The following is a 22035-nucleotide window of genomic DNA, read 5'->3' as shown; positions in this document are numbered from 1 at the left end:
TATTTTATCTCAGTCAAGGTTTTTTTTTTTTTTTTTTTTTTTAAAAGGAATAGTTCTAATATTACTACTTTGATACTGAAACCAACACATTCAAGCTCAGGAAGAAGTTCAGAAATGCATCACTAGACTTGGCTACTGACCTACCTAACACACACTTCACTAATCCTGAGTAAACAAAGTAGTATTTGTTATACATACCTGTGTATGAGGTTGGTCAGCGGCTCAATTAATTTCTTTCCCAGCCTAGGTTCTAATGGAGTAAGAGCACCAAACTATTTTAAGAAGTACAAACAAGAAACTGAATTAATAGCTGGTTTTAAGCAACATAAAAACATTATTTAAACTACATTTCATTATATTTAACTAAGCTATATTAAAGTATTTTTTACTCTAAGTTCACAAACACTAGGAGACTTCTGGTTCTTTTTTTAATTAGAATTAAAGGTAACTATACCTACAAGCAAGAAACCTATTTTCATACTTAACACAGTTTAATGAGGGCCCCAATCCTCTAAGTATAGGTAGAGAATACTTGCCAGTTTTATAATTTTAATGAGAACCCAATTATTGGTTGACGATGTCATCAACTTGAAAAAGAGTGGAGCAAGAGAAAGGTAGTTCTTGGGATTGCGCCGAGCCAGCTCACAAATAACATTTACTGCAGCAGACTGCACACCTGGGAAATAGAAGTGAGAAAAGCAGAATTCTCATAAATACTTTAATTGTAATTGAAGTTTCTGGTGCAGAACACCCAGAACAAAGGCAGTTAAACATTCAGACTTGTACATTCCAAGAGGAATGGTTCAGCCTCATTACCAGTGATGAAGTAGCGAACTAAACATAGGAATGCAAGACAAACTCAGAAAGGATATTATTTGATGTATTAGAAAGCAGCCAAAATTAAACTATGTATATCTGCTTTGTGTCCACTATCAGAGAACAGGACACTGCCATTCTCCTCCCCTCCTTACTGTAGATAGCTTGTTTGAGGGACAGACAAAAATTAAAATCATTAACCTTATCTACCATATAGTTTCCAAACACTGCTTCTTTAAAATGTATTTAGACATTTTTAATTAAACCAGAAAACGAAAATCTTAAACAAGATGACTGAACAAGTTAATTCTAATTGCTCAGTCTCAAATTGATCTCAATTTGGAGTCTTCTAGTCTAGGTTTTATAGCATATAGTAGTTTTTTCCCATAAAGCATCATAAATAGTTTCTTCCTTTGCAGGTGGTTTGGCTTGTTTCTTTGTTTTTAAGAAATATTGTCCCTGAAAGATGCATCTTACATGCCCGTAACAAATCAGTCAAGCAAACATATCTACATTTTCCTTCTACACACAAATCAACTGGAGTTTGTGAGACTACAATGCACATAGTCCTTGAAAAAGATATACAGCATTTTGGCATTGTGAAGGAAGACTAGTACCTTCCAGTAACACCAATTAGAAGAAAAAAGTCTACTGAATGTGACTATTTTAAGTACCTCTATTGCTAACAGACAATAGCTGCAGCTTTACAGAAGTGCACAAGAAACAAAAAGCTTGAAATCACCCAAAATATTTTCAACAGTCAAGTTAAGCAACAAGCCACAGATCACTAAGCAGCTTTGTCCCATTAAAGTTTAATCCACCGATACAGTTTTAGTAACTTTAGCCTTGAAGAACGACCTAGAACACGTTTTTAGTACGGTAACATCTGTCAAAACTCTCATATGGCCATCTACCTATTCAATCACTGTTTGTGCTCAGATATTTTTTCATTTTTCACTCCTCTCTACAAGCTTGAAAAGCATTTATACCTAGATGTTTTGGAGCAGAAGCAATTTACTAAAATCCACTCACCAGGATCTGGATCTTCAAGTTTTTCTTTAAGGCGAGGAAACGCAGGACGGAGGGACTCTGGGTATTTCAAGAAAACTTTGTACATGATTAACACTGCCTTCTTCCTGATATAAGGCTTCGTATGGGACATCTGTTAACGAAATAATTGGGATCAGGCTCTTAGCAAATTTACACTTCCAAAATTCTTCTCAAGGCCCTGTGTCCACACGAGTCTCTCTCAAAAGTGTTTCATAAGAGACTTGGCTACTTCAGGTTCCTAAAACTCAGCTTCTGACGGGTGAGCAAAATACCATCATTTATCACCCCAACTAACAGAAATAACCAACGCAATCCTACTGAGCCACAAAGGCTGTAAGAGGTCCCCAAAAGACTCAAAAGGGAAAAGTGTCAATTTTCATATGTAACAGTTCTAAATGTAACAGATATTTACTAGATTTGAACAATTTAACATTCTTTAATTATAGGAAAAAAACATTACTGAGTCTTATCAACTCACCAGTGTCATGATGTCATTTGCCAAGTCCCTGGCAAGATCTGGAGTAACAAAACAGGACAAGCCAGTCAGTGCAACTCCAGTATCATATTGGTTAGGGCTACTCAGATCCTAAAAAAGGAAAAAGAAGCTCAAAAATTTAAGATCACAAAGGATGTTGAGAAACTACTTTTTCAGACCAATTTCATTCACTCAACAGATATGAAGCAAAGCTTCTGTTCCATGGGAACTTTTATACCAGCTATTAAGAGGAATGTCCTCCAACACCTGCTAAAATACAGCTACCATGGGGATTAATAATTGGCACGGGGAATTTAAATTATAGATGGGTGACTGCAACATCAAAGCAACTAGAAACATCATACCCTAGTGGTATTTCAGAAGTGGCAAAAAATTAAAAAACTCAGACATGATCACAAATATATTTAAAACCCTAAAAAAAAAAATGGAATTAAATACTAACACTGTTAAATCAAAACCAAGTTGTTATTGGCCTCACTGGGAACATGCACTCTTGATGAGTGCATAACACTGTCCTAGCTTAATATATTAGAGAAATGAGACTGCTTTCCTTCCAAGCTGCTGGCAGCACCATGACTTTCAGTGCATAAAGACGGAACACAGGCTATGGTGTAGAACAAATTTCGTTTGTCAAGTTTCTTTGTACTTATTTGTAGTCAATGTAGTATAGTCTGAGATGTTTTTACGATTCTGACTCCTAAAAAAAAATTAATACTATCTGAGCATGTTCACTTGCAGACTACAAAACCAGACCTCATGGAATACGGAGCATTACAGGATGAATCCTTAATTGCAGTTATTGGGAAACAAATTTGAAGTGAACTGCACAGAGCATCTGCAAACAAACTGAGAATTAACAGTCTGGATTCATTCGTACAAGACCACAATAGGAGAGCTAAACACAGGCCTTCAGGATTCTGTGTCATCTGCATCTCATTTTGATACCTCTTGTAGGGGGGACAAAATTAGATTCTACTTTGAGAATAGCTAAATTACTTCTTAAGGAGCAACAAAACTTTGCAACACATTCTAGCTTTAACGTATCTGCAGTCTTTAGGAAAGATACTGGATAACATCCCACTGATCTTTTTTAAGCAAGTAAATACAGACAGCTGGCATGAGACAGCAAAAGGGAAGCCTATGGACAACTAAGCATTCCATTAATCCTTCAGATTGTATAATCAAAGCAGACTGTAAACCAAGTAAATAGAATTCTACAACTTCATATTCTTTAAAAGAAGTTGATCCTTAAAAAAGTTGTACAGTTTTCAAAACACAAATAGGGAGACAGGGCACAAAAAAAATTAAGAACTGAAATCAAGAGTTTACCTTTCGGATTTGATTAGTAGTCAACATAATTACATCAGTCCCTTCATGAAAGCACTGAGAGGCAGCTAGGTAACCAATTCTCTGTGAAAAGAGAAGGAGAATAAAAGCCACTTTTAAAAAGTAAGTTTAGACAATGTTTAGATCAACAACAACTGGTGGTTCTACCGCAATTTTGGTAGAACAAAAGCTACCAGCTTTTGCTTTCAGCAAAAGCAGAACAATTAGACAAGAGGTTTGCATAACAGGGTTCTCTATTTTTTCCTGACATAAACCCTTTTTAATAATCTCAGACAAGTAATCTTTAGATGTAATACATCTATCTTACGGGTATTAAAATTATCTTTATCTCCCTGCACTTTGTTAGAATGTACAGGTTCAGTGGCCAAGATGATGTAGAAAATAGGACAGTCAGTAGGAGAAACGGGGAATATTTATTTTGTCCTTGTTGTACCAAAACTCCTTAACTCCTGACTTTCAGGTATGAAAGCCCAATCTGGAAGCCATTCTTTACAAAGTAATGTTCCATCCTATTTATTTGGTGAAAAAGAATAAGCACAAACAAAACCTTACAGAGGAAAAAAACACATCCACCCACACAGAACCGTGCACTTTTTTCCACAGAAGATTTAACAGCTGTTGTCAAATACCCAATAGAAAAAGCCTATAGTAGCAGGTCAAGTATTATATACTAGAAAATAAACAGTCTACGTCCTTTCCATACTGAAGAAATCAAACGATCATGTGCCAATATATTAAATACAATAATGAAACAGCTTGGTTAGTACAGGAGTAATTACACCTAAAACTCACTTTAAATGTAAACTTCGATGCACTCATGACTTCAATAATATTGAAAGCAGCCCAACTGATGTCGTAGCCCAGCATCTGTAACTGTAAGCAGAGAAGGCTAGATTACTAACTTCTAAAATACAAGACTCAAAAAATAAGTCAGAAAATTAAACATAGAACAGGAGTCCAAAAATAATACTACAAGACACCTCAAGATTATGACCCACTGTTATGTTCTATGCCACCTGGAATAAGCTGAAGACATCCAGAAGTTCCACTAGAATCAAGTTTTAAACTCTGCCTTAATTCCAGGTACTACATAGCAGTTTTATATGCATCACTGTGGACAGTTTTTCTCCCTCTTAAAAAAATAAATCACTCTTTAACAGTTTTCCTGTTTACTGCAAAGGACTGCACAAAGAAAAACTGCTCATGTAACTACCTAAGAAACAATCCAGATGAGAACTACTTTTTTTAATTGGATTAGTTTTAAACCAGATTAGCTTCCTGATCTAGCTCAATAAAATTGCACAAATACTAGTGCCAGCACAACGAATGGAATGGGAACACGCAGACTATGATGTCAGAGATACGTACGGGAGCATTTTTACCCGCAGCCTGCACTGCAAACAGTTAAAGCTAGCTGTGAAACCAGTCTAAGAATAAGCAGGCTAGATCCTAGTCAACAAGGATGAAAAAATTAAAAGATGCAATCGCACTGTATCCCCGCAAGGCACTTACATATGTAAGTTTGCAGACTGCATTTGATTTCACTGCAATGTTATCCTGCTTTAGCTCCTGCTTGATCTCATCGATGCACTGGGAGATGTATTTTGCCTGAGGGAAACAAAAAAACATGCACGCTCATTTACCATGGAACATTCACTTCTGTAGATTTCCAACACATTAATGGGAAGAAGGCAGCAGAACTCATCATTTGCAAGAACCAAATCCATCTTGCATGCAACGTTTAGGTAAGCACTTTACTCTGAAGGAACTGCTCATTAACAAGAATGTCATGCTTTATTACAAAACTGAAAGTACACTAAGTTGTTTCTTCACTGTATTTCCTGTCTTCTGCCTCCAACCCCACTGTTCAGCCTAGAGCTTTAGGATCAAAAACTTGCAGCCAAAAGCTGGTCAATGGAGATCGTGTGCCTAGTGGTAAGAACAAACACTTGAGTTTCACCTCTCCTAGAACATGTATTAGACCCTTACCTCAATGGAAAGCCAGAGATTACTGAGTCATTACGCCTAGAAATAATCACATAAAAGACTAAGTAGCCCACAAATTTAAGTTGTTTGATGAAAAGATGAGTCCTCTCTTCTTTTGGGCGTGCTGGATGCATACAGCACTGCAGATGTGCACTCAGAACAGTCCTCACACCTGAAGGAGCAGAGCACAAGTCTTTCACTAGGTAAAAGTACTTCTGGCTGGCACTTGCCATTCACTCCAGAATTGGCAAAGATGCCTACCCTCCCCAGCACAGGAATTAGCTAATTGATTTTGCTATTTACACATTTTGAAAAGCAACACCTAGTTATTTGTATGATTTTCTCAGTAATTCAGAGCCAAATGTCACAATGTTTACATTTAACTATTTGGCCCTTAGCTTCTTTCCAAACAATCACATCTGTGCTGGTGGGAGGGATATGGCAAATGCATGATCTAAAAATATCTGTACAGATTTTACTTCATAAGTAGGCTTAACTCTGGGATTCTTTCAGTTCACAATTAATTATGATTTAAGTACTGAACGCATCTGCTACAGAAGTCATGAAAACTTAAAAGCAGGGACATAATCTCTCCTTAAAAAGCCACACATACAGCAGTGCATTTATCATTCAATATAAATAAGTCAATTTCCGGAAGAACTGGGTCAGAAAACAATTACCTAGTTTCAAAGCAGAACTCCGCCTCCATACCATTACCTTCCACCAAAAAGATATTTTCCACACAGAAGTCTATTAGTCTGCCTTTAACTAACACTTCTCTTTACATTAAATTTTATTATCCCAACTGTTCTTTGGCATTCTACAATGTCCTATAGCAATACTCATGCTTAATGTCATGAAATTTAGAAGCAGAGAACGTTATTTTTAATCAACAGTGGGTGGCAACAAAAGAACCATACAAGGTCTGTAGTGCAATGAGATGCTGCAACGATCCAGGTGAGGAAAAGTAGCAACTGAATTTTAACACTAGGACTTCAAGCTCCATGCAGCAGCCATCTAATGGCAATCCATACTGCTCCAATTTAGAGTGTAGTGATACCAAAGTTAGAATCCACCATCAGGATGCACAGTGAGCACACAATTCAGTGCAGGAATAGTTCCATTGGGTTAACAGCCTTAATGTAAACAGAGTAATTTGTCTGGCCTCTCTCTCAAATCTTGCACTTACACAAGGATAAAAGGCAATGCCTTTGTGGCAATGCTAAGCTCTGATGGAAATGTGTTATTCCGAGAGATTTCTACTAGAAGTCTTTGTTGACCTCCCTGGAGTTCTCATTTGTCCCACTCCTGCAGCCTATGGAGGTCCCTCAAACAGCAGCCCTGCCCTCCACGCAACCCCACAGGCCTGATTAAAGAAAGTAAGCAAGCAAATGAATTTACATAGGAATAAGTTAAACTCATTGAAGTGCCTGTATTTGGGATAGAAATAATATCTTTGTATCAGAAGTCTTCATTTTAAGGGAAGGCAGGCCAAACGCCCCTTTCTTCTACTGGCATTCCTCTGTCCTCCTGAATAGGAGTGGATCTCACCTGCCGCGAAAGGATAGCACTGCCTGCAAATGCTTGACTATATGGAGTCCAGGAGACTTCTCCTAGAAAATAGAAGATTTGGGATTCTAAACAGTCATGACGGTGATCCGAGTCCAGACAACTCCCATGGAAGAGTTTAAAATCACAGAATCACACAGAATCACAGAATTTTCTAGGTTGGAAGAGACCTCAAGATCATCGAGTCCAACCTCTGACCTAACGCTAACAGTCCCCACTAAACCATTTCCTTAAGCTCTACATCTAAACGTCTTTTAAAGACTTCCAGGGATGGTGACTCCACCACTTCCCTGGGCAGCCTGTTCCAGTGCCTCACAACCCTTTCAGTGAAGAAGTTCTTCCTAACATCTAACCTAAAACTCCCCTGGCGCAACTTAAGCCCATTCCCCCTCGTCCTGTCACCAGGCACGTGGGAGAACAGACCAACCCCCACCTCGCTACAGCCTCCCTTGAGGTACCTATAGAGAGCGATAAGGTCGCCCCTGAGCCTCCTCTTCTCCAGGCTGAACAAGCCCAGCTCCCTCAGCCGCTCCTCGTAGGACTTGTTCTCCAGGCCCCTCACCAGCTTCGTCGCCCTTCTCTGCACCCGCTCAAGCACCTCGATGTCCTTCTTGTAGCGAGGGGCCCAAAACTGAACACAGTACTCGAGGTGCAGCCTCACCAGAGCTGAGTACAGGGGGACGATCACCTCCCTAGCCCTGCTGGTCACGCTGTTCCTGATACAAGCCAGGATGCCGTTGGCCTTCTTGGCCACCTGAATTCACGTTTAAGCTGAAAAACTTCTTATGTAGGAAATATGTATTTGACCTGAGATGCTGAAAGAACGACTCACACAACATGCAACAAATCTCCTAACACATTGTGCTGCTAGGGGAGCATAAAATATTCAAGGCTCAGTGCACCAGAGCAGTGTCACAGAATCCTGCGCACGTATCTTGTTGCCATGGCCTGGGCAGCGGGGCCAGTCCCTGCTTTCATGCAGAGTACTGCACTGCCCACACCCAGAAAGCATCACTGTCATTTCTCACAGCTCCTACCCAAACCTGCTTAAACATTAGCCTCGGTTTCCTAAAATCCTCTCAGGAGTTGAATCCAAACCAGTGCATGACCAGAAGGGGGACAAAATAGCACAGAAGTTAAATACTGTACAACTCCAGCACAGCCAAATGCAGGCTCCTGAGTCTCCAGGCACACCCAGCAGCTTCAGCAACCTGCAGGCAAACCCTTGCCAGTAATCTAGTCTAACAGAACGAGCAAATTCCTTAAAGGAGGACAGAAAAGCGTATTGGAGAACTCAATCATATTGGAAACTAAAACAAGGCCTTCTGAAGAGCAGAAAAGTCCTTCCAAAATAAACTTACACCAAATCCTAAAAGACCACAAGGAATGAAAGCCTATATATAGAACGCTTTAAAGGCTCAGGGGTATTAACTTTTTGTTAATCTCTTTCGAGTAGCACTGCATTAATGAGCAATATGAAGAAAACCACTCTGTTTAGTCTCCTGTTTAGATCTGAAACCCAACAAACAGCTCCCATCCCAAATTCCCTGCCCCATCTAACTAAACACAAAGCAAATAAGCGTGTGTGCGTGTGTGTGCACATGCAGCTCTTTAGAGCTTCTCCTGTCTCTCCGGCCAGCAGCACCCTGACCTTGCGAAGCACCAGCCCAGCGTTGCTCCACCAAAGCAGCGCCACACCGCATGAGGTCCCCTGGCCCCACACAGCCTTTGAGCCGTGCAATTCAGCCAAAGCAGACAGTGAAAGGGAGGAGGACCACGCGATGCAATGAAAAAAAGTGTTTGGACATCTCTAGGCATCGTGGACACCAAGCAAGGCCTAAATATTTGCAAGAAAAAAAAAATAATTTAAGTACTGAAATAGACCAAAATTGGGTTAGTTTTCCCAGCACTGACTCACTGATAGTTTTTTGCATAAAGCTTTCGAGTATAGCAGTTCTCTAGTGTGGTAAAACAAATATTTCCCAAGGATGTAATTGGTTCAGTTTTTCCTTAAACACTTTTCAGATTCCATGAAGAAAGGAAAGCAAAAAGGAAACACTTCAGAGTTCATTTCTGCTCACAGTACTGAATCAATACGCAGTGATTCAATACCCAGTATCAGTACACATCTTAACTACTGACCCTGTCAGTCATACATGAAGCCTTCCTGGGATGCTACTCAATCGCTCGTACGCTTTGGCTGCTTGGCTGAGGAGCACTTTTAAGTCCCAATATTTATAGACCTTGAGCCATTCCCAGCCAGACTGCATTGAGCAAACAAGGCGATCACAAGGAAGCCTCTCACTCCGGCTGGAGGTAAGAACAAGCAGAGCCAGTGAGTGAAAGAACATCAGCAGGGCGATGGCAGCCCTGCCAAGGCCGCGACTCCACAGTCAAAAGCTGAAGAGCATACGGTAACACGGGGAAAATGCCAGAGCAGCCACTCCGGGGCTTGCTTTTTCTTGTATCCTTCAGGAGGAGGAAAGTTACAGAATCACTCGGAGCAGTACAGCTAAAACCCAAGAAAAGCCTGCGGATATAAAGAGCAATCCCTCAACAAAACTGTGTGCACAGCATGAAATCATAATGCCTTACTGTATTCCTCCAAGCTGATGGGGCAAGCACTTCATACCCACTGACAAAATATGCAACATCATTTAATATAAGCCCAAATTCTTTAACGAATCCTTGACCTCAATCAGAAAATACATGCATTTAAGCCAGCATGAGTGGCTACAGCGAGAATGAAGGTACCAAAAATCAAAAACAATCCCTCAGACAGAGGGAGGGAAGGAAGGAAAAGTGGGTCATGGTAAGAAGCCAAAACATCAGTTTATAGGATTCTTTTTATTTCCCAAGCCATGTTTTTTGAATTAAGTTTGAAAAACGTTCAAACTGTGTTCCAAGCTCTGCTCAAGACAAAACTTGGTTTTTGCTGATGATTTCAGAGATGTTCGCAAAAGATTAATTTTTCTTTTCTAGCAATACACAAACAAGGCTGGGAAATCGCTCCTCCAACAGAGCAATCACATTCCTAGGAAGCGTGATGCTCTGTGCTGCACTTCCATCAGCATTCAAACTTAGTATTTTACAGGAGATGAGAAGACAGTAGTGGTTAGATAAATGTCACTGTAATAACTTCACATTAAAACCAATTGTGAATTATATGCATTTCCAATAGTCTTGAAGAAGATGGACTCTTATCTGAACCACTGCATCAATCTCTGAAATCAAAAGGAAGCAAACTGCTTCTCACCCCTTAGGGTTACAGCTCAGCAAACAGAAGGCAGTGAATCCTTCAAGTCCTTAACAGGACCAGTCTCAACCCACTAGATCTGCTGCAGCTGATTTGGGGCTCATGCCTGGCGCTTATTCCAACAGCAACAGGCTTTCGACCCAGACCAACAGCAGGCGTCAAAGATGGGCAGTCCCTGTTTGTACCACATCTTCAGGGTTAAATACAGTGTTTGAGAAAGGGATGATTAACAGTCTACACCAGAGGCACTGAGATATGAAATGAACGCATTACTACCATCGTAAAACAACATTTGGAATAAGACAATATTAAAGAAGTACAGAGCATGACACTTGTGTTGAGCACAGTAGCGCTTATCAGTTCTTTGTAACATTGAGACATGCTTGACATTAAACCCCATGAAATTACACTGAGCACAAGCACGTGATGATCTCACATGAGCTGTGCTATGACCACCGCGCCAACTTCCAGGGAACCAGTAACAGCTGCCTGCCCCCACCTCTTGGTGGTTGTTTTGTAGAAGACCTTAATAAAGTACTACCTGCAGGATGCGAGCCACATGACATGACCATGGTGCTTCACATACAAGGCAGTTACACCACAGACACCTCATGGAGGCAAAGCAACTTTCTAATTTGTTTATGCTTCAAGCAGAAGAGCCTGTTATGAGCACAGCACAGATCATCTGCCACCTCCTAACTTTGGAAGAAGGCTGAAAGAAACATATTGTTTGCCATCAAAACCCCCAAAAGCCCTTCATGTCAACAAACCCCAGTAACTGACTACAGTACCTGAAACACCAGCATCATACCTCAACAGCTCAACATAAATCAACTGAAGTAACAGCTGGTTTTTTAAGCTCTTGGCTAGTTTTGCCTTCACTTGAACACAACATTAGAGATAAGCATAATAGTTGTTAACTTCTATCATAGATAAATAAAATTACTATAATATTTAAATACAGTAGAAGTAACAGGATCCCTCCTAAAGACTGCTTCATGGATGGCAAGAAACAATTCCCAGTCACATGCTCCCACACATTATCTTACAACTAACTTCCCTAAAGCCAAATCCCAGGTAAAGTAGGCAAGAATATAAGCTACAACTGGGAAGTTGCACAGCATTCATTTAAGCAGGTTTGCAGCAGCCAAAGTAAAATGATGCAAAAGGTGTTCAGATGCAATACGGAGTTCAGAAAACACGGAAAGGCATTGGAAAAGCCAAGCTTATCTTTCGCTGAACTGTTACAACATGTTGCCACGTGTTTGAACAGGACTTACTTATCTTGCCTTTACTACTCAGCTCTCCAGGGATTTATTCACTCATCCTGTAGGTGGTCTCATGATCCTAGACCAGGGTATTGTCCCCATCAATGATAAATACAGTTGACTTCAAGGCCAACCTTTGACATTTCATTTTGCAGTCATCTTCTCCTACGGTATTTATTGAAAACGTGGTGCATTATCCACTATTCCTTTGTCTGGTACAACTGCTAGCAAGACAGCAAGGCTCCTTGGCCAGAAGACACTTATGGAGGAATGCAAAAATCAATTTACATACACATACAGGTATATGGTTGGTTGAAATCATACACACCAACTGAAATTTGGCATGGTGCATCCATCTACCCTGATATAATTTACAAGTCAGTAAAAAAACACTGAAATATTGTTACAAAAATTCAGCTAGTTTATAAAATAAGCAAGTATACCACTTGCTCAGCATGTCTACCTGTTGGAGTTGCTCAGTACTTGCTCTCCAAAGAGCAGCCGTGCAGCGCCACAGGGCGCTGTACAAACACACACCATCTTCCAAACAGGTCAGCAGAGGCCAGGGATGAGACGTGGCAGAAGAATCAGCTGGGGAGCTGCAGCTGAGCACCCAATGCGACCCCCAGCCAGACGCAGGCCTAGGTTGGTGCAGGCACCCCAGGGCGACGCTGCCTGGGTCACGGAGCACTGCAGATCGGTCGGGTTTGCTCTTGACTAGCCCCTTTTTGGCTGTTTGGCCACAGACAATTGCAATGTTTTATACAAAGAAACACCTACCTGGGGAGCTGCAGCACAGACGTTAGCCATCCTGAAGCATTTCCCCACCTGGTCTGTGCCAACAATTAAGTCAGTATTAGATAGCGAGACCTAAACAGTCCAACATACATCAGTAAGTAATGCATCTTCAGTAAGACTTCAGAGATGTCCCTTAATATAAAGGTCTCCAGTCTGATCACGGTATTTGTTAATTTAACTGCACAGCAATTAAAAAACCCTCAGGGGCCATATCTGAGCAGACAGCTTTGAAGACCACAGAGAGGTGACAGCCAGAGATGCTTATCCCTGAGAACACAATAGGTACTTGACCTTTTATTTCCACACTACAATGCGAAGAGCTAGACAAGTACCTTTACAGTATATTTTCCAACTTCTTAGTCAGTCCCAGGAATATTTCTGTGCAGAATTTCAGGCTTCGGTGAAGGTAAGCTCTATTACAAGGATGTATTGTTGTACGCATACAAAAAAGTCACTTGCTAAGGAACTGAAGTATCTATTGTTTTCAAGAGTTGGCTGACTGGAATTAGTCTAGAGGGGAACATCAACAATAGAAAGATGCTTAATAATACATTAACATAATATATAAATGCAACACCAAAAATATTTCAAAGAGGTAACATTGATTTGTGGCATGAGAAGTTCTCAGGTATGGAAGAATAAGAAGGACAATGAAGAAAAAGATGGTCTGTAGCCATTACTCATTTCTTAAGTTCATAACAAACATCTGGTTAATTCAAGAAAACTTTTTCACATGCTTCTTGTTGTATAATCATACCACTTGCTCAAAATGAGCTTACATTCCTCGAGGCAGTCACGCACTGCAATAGGTGGAAGCCCAAATTCGCTATGAAAACCCAGCCCACCTGAAGAAAGGTTCATCATACCCACATCTGTGCCTAATTCCCATTGCAAACATTTTCACAGATGAACCTCTCAGCAAAAGCTAACAGGTTGGACCATCTAGGCTATCCAATAAATTATAAAAAGAAACAGCTAATACAAAATGCAACATTCAACTACACAGCCTACAAACTCAGTTCAATCAGTGCACGAGGACGTAAGTCCGTGTGTTCCCAACATCCTTCCATAACCAGTGACACCTTCAAGGGGGCTTGTAAATATTGTCAGCTATTTTGAATGTATGCTTCTCGTTAAAAAATGCTCAACTGCCTATACTACTACTAACCATGTTATTTGCAGAATCTTTTAGCTTAATCAAAAACCTTTTTACTTCCTGCCACCTGGATTTAAGCAGACTCCCTTTTCAATTACAAAACATATTTTTCAGGATCAGTTGTGTTTTATTTTAAGCAAGCTAAGGAACACAAATGCTTCTTTATAACTAGTCCCATGACTTGGTCTTTCTGATGCACATTGTTTAAAGCTTCCCTTGCTGCTCTTTATATCCCACCAGAAACGGGACACGTCATCAAACAGCACTTCTAGATGAAAAATCTAAAGTTACTCTTTGCACCAAAACTATTCACTAACCACACTGCAGAGGAAGAGGTTTTTCACTAACTTCTGTTATTTCCTCTAACATGGTCAGTGTCTGTAGAAGGACCCATTTTCTGCATTCAACACCTGGACAAGGATGGCTGCATCAGAAAGCATCAAACAAACAACCCTGTGAAGACAACCACAGCACAGAAATATAGTTAGCTTGTAATTTTATTTTTCTAGATGTTCTTCCCCTGGCCCTACAAGGGGTACAGTATGTCCCCAGATACCAGAAAACCCTTTTTTTTTTTTTCCCTACACCTGCCTAGGCAGAACTTTTATTTACATGTGTGAGAAAGCAATTTGTCCAGAGCACTTCAAACCCTCAGAAGAGAGCCAGCTACAAAAGAATCCAGACAGGCAACAACGCTCTTAGCCCCACTCACACCACAGACAATTAAATCATATTTAACACCAGAGAAAGCATGAAGCTAATGAAAGGCAGCACTAATGCAAAGCCTAAGCTGCTCTCTGCTTGTAATCACCCAGGACAAAGCCCACATCTTGGCTGTTACTCCGAGGCTCCACGCCGGACCCCTCACTGTCCACGATGCAGAAGGTCCAGCAGGACACTTACCCTGCTCCTTGCCACCTCTGGAGGCCACCACCAGCCTGCTTCCTTACTGCTTGGTGTGAGGCCCTTATCCAGTCTTCTGTGTATTGCTCCTATTTCTGATTGTCGTTTCCCAGCATTTCACACACGCCACCAAGAATTAACAATGGCAACACTAGATCCACTCAAAAGTGGGTGGAATAATGAGCTCCCTTCGAAGATACAAACACACATATGATGAGCAGTAAGCGATCAAGCATCAGCGACTGAAAGAGCTGTCTGTCATCAATGAGCTGCACGCTGCCTATTATTTGCTACGAAAACCCAGCCCACCTGAAGAAAGTTTCATCATACCTACATTTGTGCCTACTTCCCACTATAAAGCTTCCCTGTATTTTCAGTCTTGGGCACCCACAAAATTTTCAGCATTCCTCAAAATTCCTGCCACGATCCACCCCCCCTCTCCTTTACTATTAGGTATCAATAAAGGGACCAGATGCCAAGCTGCAGAAGACCACTGCATTAGATGATCTCCAGCCTTGCTGGTGACACAGTATGCCCAGAAGACTTGGGATTTTACAGGATTCCTCAAAACCCCTTACACCATGATTTCATGTGAAAGCATGTCAGAGAAGTAACTGGAATTGTGCAGTCAAGCACAGCAGCACTTGATTTTAACAGAAAAGGTTTTTTTAAGCAACTCAAGCCTGTTTTCCTCAGGTAACAGTCCCTAGGAAGTGAGAACACAGTGGCAGCTCTGTAAGGCTAGTATTTGATCCGTTAGACACGTATTTCACAGTACATCACACAGAACACTCAATGTGTCCCTCATTTATCATTACAGATCAACCAGAATTAAGTTTTAGTTTTTCCAGCCAGAAATACTGGTCACCCTGTCTCTCCCCAGGCTGCTTCTGCGACATCATGTATGACAGTACTTACATGCGAACCAGCGATGTGACAGCACCAAGCATTACCCAGGGAAGAGCACAAGGTTTTTAATGTGCTTTTTCCTTAACTATCAACTACCAAAAATTTAAAGTGCTAATCCTTCACACAAGCAGCAGCTTCACTGACAGAAATGAGAGTGATTTTCTTTAGTTAGGAGAGAAGTGCACAGAAATTTTGTGCAAGACTTTAAGCCCTTTCCCCTCCTTAAGTGTCCTCCAGTAAATCAAACGCACTCGAAACACAAAGGGCTATGGTCTGAACAGGACAAGGCGCCACTCATTTAACAGCCCCATTTCAGCTATTTTATCATCTCAGTTTTATAAAGGAGCCTCTCGCTATAGCATCTGACGGTACTTTCCTCGTTTGGGAACAAAGACGTTCTTCACCCCTAATACAAAACACTGTGCATGATCCAAAGAGCATCTAAGGATTATCTCTGCCTTGTATTTCAGGTTCAGGAGAACATCCCTAAACAGAAATCATTTCCCAGTCTGGAACATCTAGAAAAAAATCTATTATACTTTTAACATCCTGTGGCACAAGCCACTCCCCGTTAGCCTGCTGTGCAGCACATACATAAAAAGTAGGCACAAAGTGGAAGAAGTTATTCCACAGGGGACAAAACCCTGTCAGAACAGATCAAAGATTCACTGCTTTCACTATCAGGATTCATTTTCCAAACGAAAGAGAAAGGTATTAGAAGCAAAGGCCAGGGGAGAATGGCACAGGACATCACGTCTTCCTTGCAGACTTAGCACTAGGGAAGAGCACATGGATTAAAGCATCTGTGTCCAGTAAACACGACACACTGAACTAGGAGGAGATCTAAAGCAGTTACACTGCCTCTTCACACTGCGTGTACTACCCAGTAGGATAATGCAACTCCAAATTTCCCCAAGACTGGAAAATGAACAGAAATCTGCACTAAGAAGTGTCTGCATGAACTGAAGGACAATCTCCCCCATCTGTGAGGATGGTAATCCCATCCTCACAGAACACCACCACTTCAGTCCCAGTGTTTTAAATTCAAAATAAACGGGTCAGCTTTATCTAAAGATTGGAAACTAAAATTAAAATGGCCTCTCACAGGTAATTAAGCACTTTGCAGCAAAGATGTGAGCTGAAGTGCCAGTCAGCCTCCACTGCTCTCTCAATTCCTCTGCTGTGCTGAAGGGAACGCTTAAAAATTATTGTTGAGGAGTTTGTGGCACTCCATCAACTTCACAACTAGGCTTGGGGTACAGCCCTAAGGCCCAGCAAGACAAGAGGCCATACTACCATCAGGCAAGAATGCAGCACGCTGGGTGAAAAGCTGCATTTGCAAAACCCACAGCTCCCACAGCCAGCCCTGGGTGACAACCGCTCGGCACGCCCTGCGCTACAAACACACCCCTGAGGCGGCAGCGAAACGCTAGATCCAACAGCTTGGGACAGCACCTGCAGAGGAATTGGAATCTGTCACATTTAAGAACAAAACACTTTTGCTTCTGCAAAAAGCTTAATTAAATCAGAAGTCAAAGCAATAATCATACCTCCAGTTCTTTAGTGTCACTTTATTAACAACCTCTGTGCACCCTTTTCGGAGATCTTTCATAGAGTAATTCTTGCTGAGCTGAGATCCATCAGCTACTGGGCTGTCTGAAACACTTGGTCCTACTCAGGAATTTGTGTCTCTTGAGCTTAGACAATTATCTGGAGACACACACAAGTCATTCAAACAACTACATTCAATATTTGAGCAATACTCAGTACATAAAATCAACAATAGAAGCATTGTGGGAAAGGAAGATCTTTTTGCAACTACTTCCTCTAAAATATTATACTGATCTTGCAACGTCACCTGAAAAATCAGAAGACCGTTCCCTGAGAAGCACCGAATCAGTGCCCAGCATTTTAGTTACAGTTCACAGTCCTCTTCAAGAGCTTAAAAAAAAAAAAAAAAAAAAAAACAACCCTGTGCAGTTTGCAGCCACCTTATGTAATTAAGCAAGATCTTTGAAGGATTCCAAAGCAGATCGTGTTACAGAAGACTCACACTTCATCAGGGAAATGGCTACTGTTCAGCTGAACACATCCTGAAGATCCGTTTTTCATTTCTGCTGTGCACATGAGGAATAAAAGAGGAACTATCCCTACAGATACCCATTTCACAATGTCAATAAATATTTCCAACTGAAGAGCTGCCATTGTTTAAAATACTACCATGCTACGATCCAACCCCTGCAACCGCCACCAGCCTCTTAGGGAAGGAGGCAATGCATTTGCTTTGACCTCGGTGAATCCTAGAGAGAGCACGCAAGACTGTAACAACAAATACACAGAGCCCTATGAAATTGTCCAAGTATTTTTTCCTAACTTCAAAGAACAGAGGAAATCAAAGCCAATACACTATTTTTTGTCATAGGCTAAGCAGGAACTCAGTCTGGCTTGTGACGCACAGTAACTTGTTAATTCTGACCGCAGAACAGTGGTTGTGCTCTTTACCCTCTGAATACATACAGAATCCTGGAAAAGGAGCTATTTGTCATGAAATTATCTTAGAAATTAAACAGTACATTTAATCTTCCTCAAAAAGGGCTAGAGCCACAAAGACCTGGACCTGCATCAGGGGAAACCTCAGAGCTCTGGCAGTTGAAGAAATGTTCTGGCCTATGCACAAACGAATAAAGTATGCTTACTAAAAGCAAGACATCATACAAACTGGGCTTAAGCATGCTGAGGTGAAGTGTTCTATGCATTCAGTTTACCTGTTCCAGCTTTAAGCATAACACTTTAAGTGTCCACATAAACATTCTGTTCCCCTTCCTCCACAGCTTGCCACATTTGCAGGGCACCACACGTTTCTTAGAGCCCAGAGATCAAATCTATAGTAAAATAAAAATGTAAGCTTCCCACACATCACTAGTGAACAAGGCCTCATCCTGCACTCAATGACCAGCTTAAAAGCCATCAGCAAATGGTTTAGGAAGTGGTTTTTCACACTTCAGTCCAACAATGCCTGTAATTAAGAAATTACTAGGAATCCTGATTAAATTAGCTTAAACATTTGATTTAGTAATACCAGTGCAATTCTTTTTCAGATACCTTTCATAGCCGATACCATTCGGATATCCTGCTTTAAGGAAGGGATATGGTAACATACAAATATTTTAACGTGTCACTAACTCCACAGCAAATCACTTATATTCCAAAAATATAACCGTTAGGCTGTAAGAAAGCTAAAGCCACTACTACTTAGTTAAAGATTAACATAAATGCCACCCTTAGTGTCCGTTACATCCCAATTAACATGCAATGCTTCAAATTCAATGTGGGAAGCCTCCTATAATGTGTTCTTGATGACTAATTACGCCACCTATACTAATTTCCTGATCACGTGCCTCTAATACAAGAGGGAATAACAGGCCAACACATCCAGCTGCTTTCTGCCTACGACAGCTTTGAAACGAGGAACAGGCATTTTAGCTGTAAGGCGTGCAGCATCGGGAACCTGACAGCTGAGCTGTGACTGCGCTCGGCCTCCCTGCCCACGGTGACAAACGCCACACACACATCGCTGCCCCGTGTGAGGCAACGCGCAGGAGCCGCTCCACCATGCACGGCACTCACCGCCCCGCCGCGATCACACGGGACGTGGAAAGCAGCGCCCAGCAGGCCTCTGCCTCGTCCTCCTCCCCGGCCCATCGCCTCCTTTTCGCTTCCCTCTCCCCCCGCCTCCCCGTTCTGCCACCACCCAGCGCCGCCCTTCCTAGTTTTGATTCCTGCTCGCTCCTTCCCCAGAGCAGCGGCTCCTTCCCGGGGCGCCGCAGGCCTCTGGGCCTCACGGAGCCCGGGCTGCAGGCAGCGGGCTGGAGGCAGCGGGCTGCGGGCCGCCTCCTTCCCCCCTCACCCCGCGGCGGAGCGGACCCCGCCGGGAGGCACGGCACAGCCGGGGGCGGCGCGGGGGACGAGGCGGTGCCACCCCGCGGGGCAGCCGGCGGCCCCTCGCTCACCTCGTCCTCCTTGTGGTTGCGGATGCCCCGCACCAGGTCCTGCAGGTTCTTGTCGAACATGCGGTCGATGCTGCCCTTCACCATCTTCAGCGCCATGGTGGCGGCGGCGGGGCCTGCGCTCGGGGCTGAGGGGCCGGGCCCAGCCGGGGGCGCCGCCGCGGCTCCTGCACAAGCCGGGTGAGAGCAGCGGGCCCGAGCCGCTCACATGCCAGGCAGGGAGGCCGGGGGGGGAGCGGAGCGCGAGCGGCGCTGGCCCCGTACGGGGCGGGCGGGCGAGCGGCGGGGGCGGCCCCAGCAGCCGCGAGCCCCCTGCTCCGGGCTGCGCTCGGCCTCCGAGCGCCTGACAAAATGGCGGCCGGTCAGCTGAGGGCTCGGCCCCGCCCCCGCTAGGCCCCGCCCATCTCTGCTAGACCACGCCCCCGTACGCCCCGGCCACGCCCCCCGCGCCTGTCCGCGCGTCCTCGAGCCACAGCCGCGGCGCTGCTGCCGCTCGCCCCGCCCCTTCCCCGCGTGGCCACGCCCCCCTGTCCCACGTGGCGGGGGGGGGCGGGGGGAGCGGCTGCGGCGCCGCGGCCGTGGCTCGAGGGCGCGCGCGGCTGCGGTGCCTCCCGGCCCAGCCCGCCGGGCGCACAGCCCATAATGACCCATTTCGGCCCTGTCCCCTGTGAGGAAGGAGCTCCACGGCCTGGTGCCACCACCACCGCCCTGCCCTGGGTGGCAGCGTGCTGTCACTAACGCTCGTGGCTCCTTCTGCAGCCTCTGCTCCGCGAGTGATTCGTGCCAGTGCGGTCAGAGGCACCCCAGGTGGTGAGAGCGCCCAGCCAGGGGGATGTGGTGCCCGGTGGGTCACCCGCCCGTGTGTGCCGGGGCACCCTTCCCACGGGAAGCCCAGGCCCGGCTTGCCTTGTGACCACGTGCCAGGCACCTGCCTGGTCACTGTATGCGTGGCTTCCCAGACGGTGACGTTTCTTGCCGAGGGTGGGTCGTGCTGTGGGGATGGAGAGAGAAAAGAAAACGTGGAGCGCTTCCAGCCCACCAGCACCTGCAGAAGGGGTTGGAAGGACAGCGAATGGGAAGGAGACCTGCTCAGGCCTCCGAGCCGCATTATGCCTGGGGAAGGACAGTGGTTTCTGTTTGCTTTTCTCCTTTGTTGTCTGCCTCCTGGTTCTGACTTACAGCTGTCTTTTGTTGGCCCCAGCAGAACGGAGCCCATGGGTTTGGTCTTGTTTTATTCAGGAATAGCTACAGATGTGAGCCCCTACCTTTGGGTCTCCCAGCTTAAGGAACAAAGACCTCGGGGCATGGCTGGGACACAGGGAGCTGGCAGAACATGGGGATGGGGAAGGGGCTTTGTACCGGGTGTTCCCAGTGCTGAGTGGGGACCTTGGGGCCTGCTTTTAACACGCTTTTCAGAAATAAGCCAAAAGGACACAACCTCCTCTGCTTTCTCCTGCTTAAGCAGGATGCTGGGGACAAGCCTGGGGGGAAAGCCCAGCACAGAGAGACCTGGGCACAGAGCACCATCTCCCCACGCTGACGCCCTAAGGGGTTTTCTGCCTGCTCCAGATGCTGCTAAGCAGCCTGAGTCAGTTCACCCTTAAAAATTTGGGGCAGTAATAAATTTTCCACACTCCAAACCACGCAGGGCTTGCAATTACAAGCAGCCTTAACGTGTGTCTCTAACCCTAAGCGTGGCTACCGGTAATATTTAAAGCCTTTAAAATTCCCAGCTCATCGCCACCGCTGGCATCTGCAGCTCTGAGCTCCCTCCTTGACCAAACACCGCCACCTCCTGGTTTTGGCTGTAATTTCGCAGCGGCTTTGCCGGTGAGGGAACCTCCCGGCCGCGGGCAGACGCCGCACCAAGGGGAAGAGCCGAGGCCGGTGTCGCACCGCTGAGGGGGACAGGGCCCTGAGGGCGGTCCCGAAGCCCCCAAGCAACGGCCCGGGGCCAGCGGTGCCGCTCTGCCCGCCTTGGGGCCGCCGCCGGCCCCGCTCCCCTCAGCCCTAAGGCTCGCCCGGCGCCGCCTCCATTTTGGCCCCGCTCCCGCCCGCGCAGCCGCCCGCAAGATGGCGCCGGCGGCGCGGGAGAGCGGCGGAGCTGAGGGGGGCGGCCGGAGCTGGGAGCCCCGGGCCGGGCGAGGCGGGCGGCAGGGCTCGGCCGGGGCCAGCGCCGCTCCCAGCCGCTGCAGGTCCCAAGCTGGGCAGCGAGAATCGTGCGGTCGCCTCAGGGCTCGCAAGGAGCCCTGCGTGCAGCGGGTCGGTGCGGCCGTGCTTCGTCCTCCCTGTCCTCTTGCACGAGTCCCAGGGGTGGCGTGGACGCCGCGGCGCCGGATTCAAACTCCAGTAGCGCCTAAAAAAATGAGGAAATTGGAGCTGTTTTGCCCTGGCAGAGCTCTGATGGAAAACCCCTGAGTGGGGCTGGGGATCTGGGGCCGTGCCGCTCAGTGTCCCCACTGCCGGGGGCGTCG

The 22035-nt window shown here is 44.7% G+C and overlaps 1 protein-coding gene across 2 annotated transcripts in view; it reads right to left on the bottom strand.

The window, feature by feature from the left end:
- Positions 1-19895, bottom strand: part of AP3D1 (adaptor related protein complex 3 subunit delta 1) — a 43886-nt gene extending 23991 nt beyond the window's left edge. Inside the window, exons 1-8 of one of the 2 annotated variants that reach the window (XM_084498534.1) lie at positions 19565-19895; positions 5222-5317; positions 4502-4582; positions 3692-3772; positions 2345-2452; positions 1849-1978; positions 537-676; positions 199-272 (exon numbers count right to left, since the gene is read on the bottom strand). In XM_084498534.1, the coding sequence (XP_084354660.1) occupies positions 199-272; positions 537-676; positions 1849-1978; positions 2345-2452; positions 3692-3772; positions 4502-4582; positions 5222-5317; positions 19565-19660 (806 nt within the window). In that variant the 5' untranslated portion in view covers positions 19661-19895. Of the gene's footprint in view, positions 1-198; positions 273-536; positions 677-1848; positions 1979-2344; positions 2453-3691; positions 3773-4501; positions 4583-5221; positions 5318-19564 lie in introns of those variants that run through there. The other variant, XM_084498535.1, reaches the window with a different exon arrangement.
- Positions 19896-22035: the final 2140 nt, after the last annotated feature.

The sequence above is a fragment of the Aythya ferina genome, assembly GCF_964211825.1.
Source record: "Aythya ferina genome assembly, chromosome: 26".
Taxonomy (NCBI): Eukaryota; Metazoa; Chordata; class Aves; order Anseriformes; family Anatidae; genus Aythya; species Aythya ferina.
Note: the sequence above shows the minus strand (reverse complement) of the source record. Positions and strands in the feature narration are given on the sequence as shown.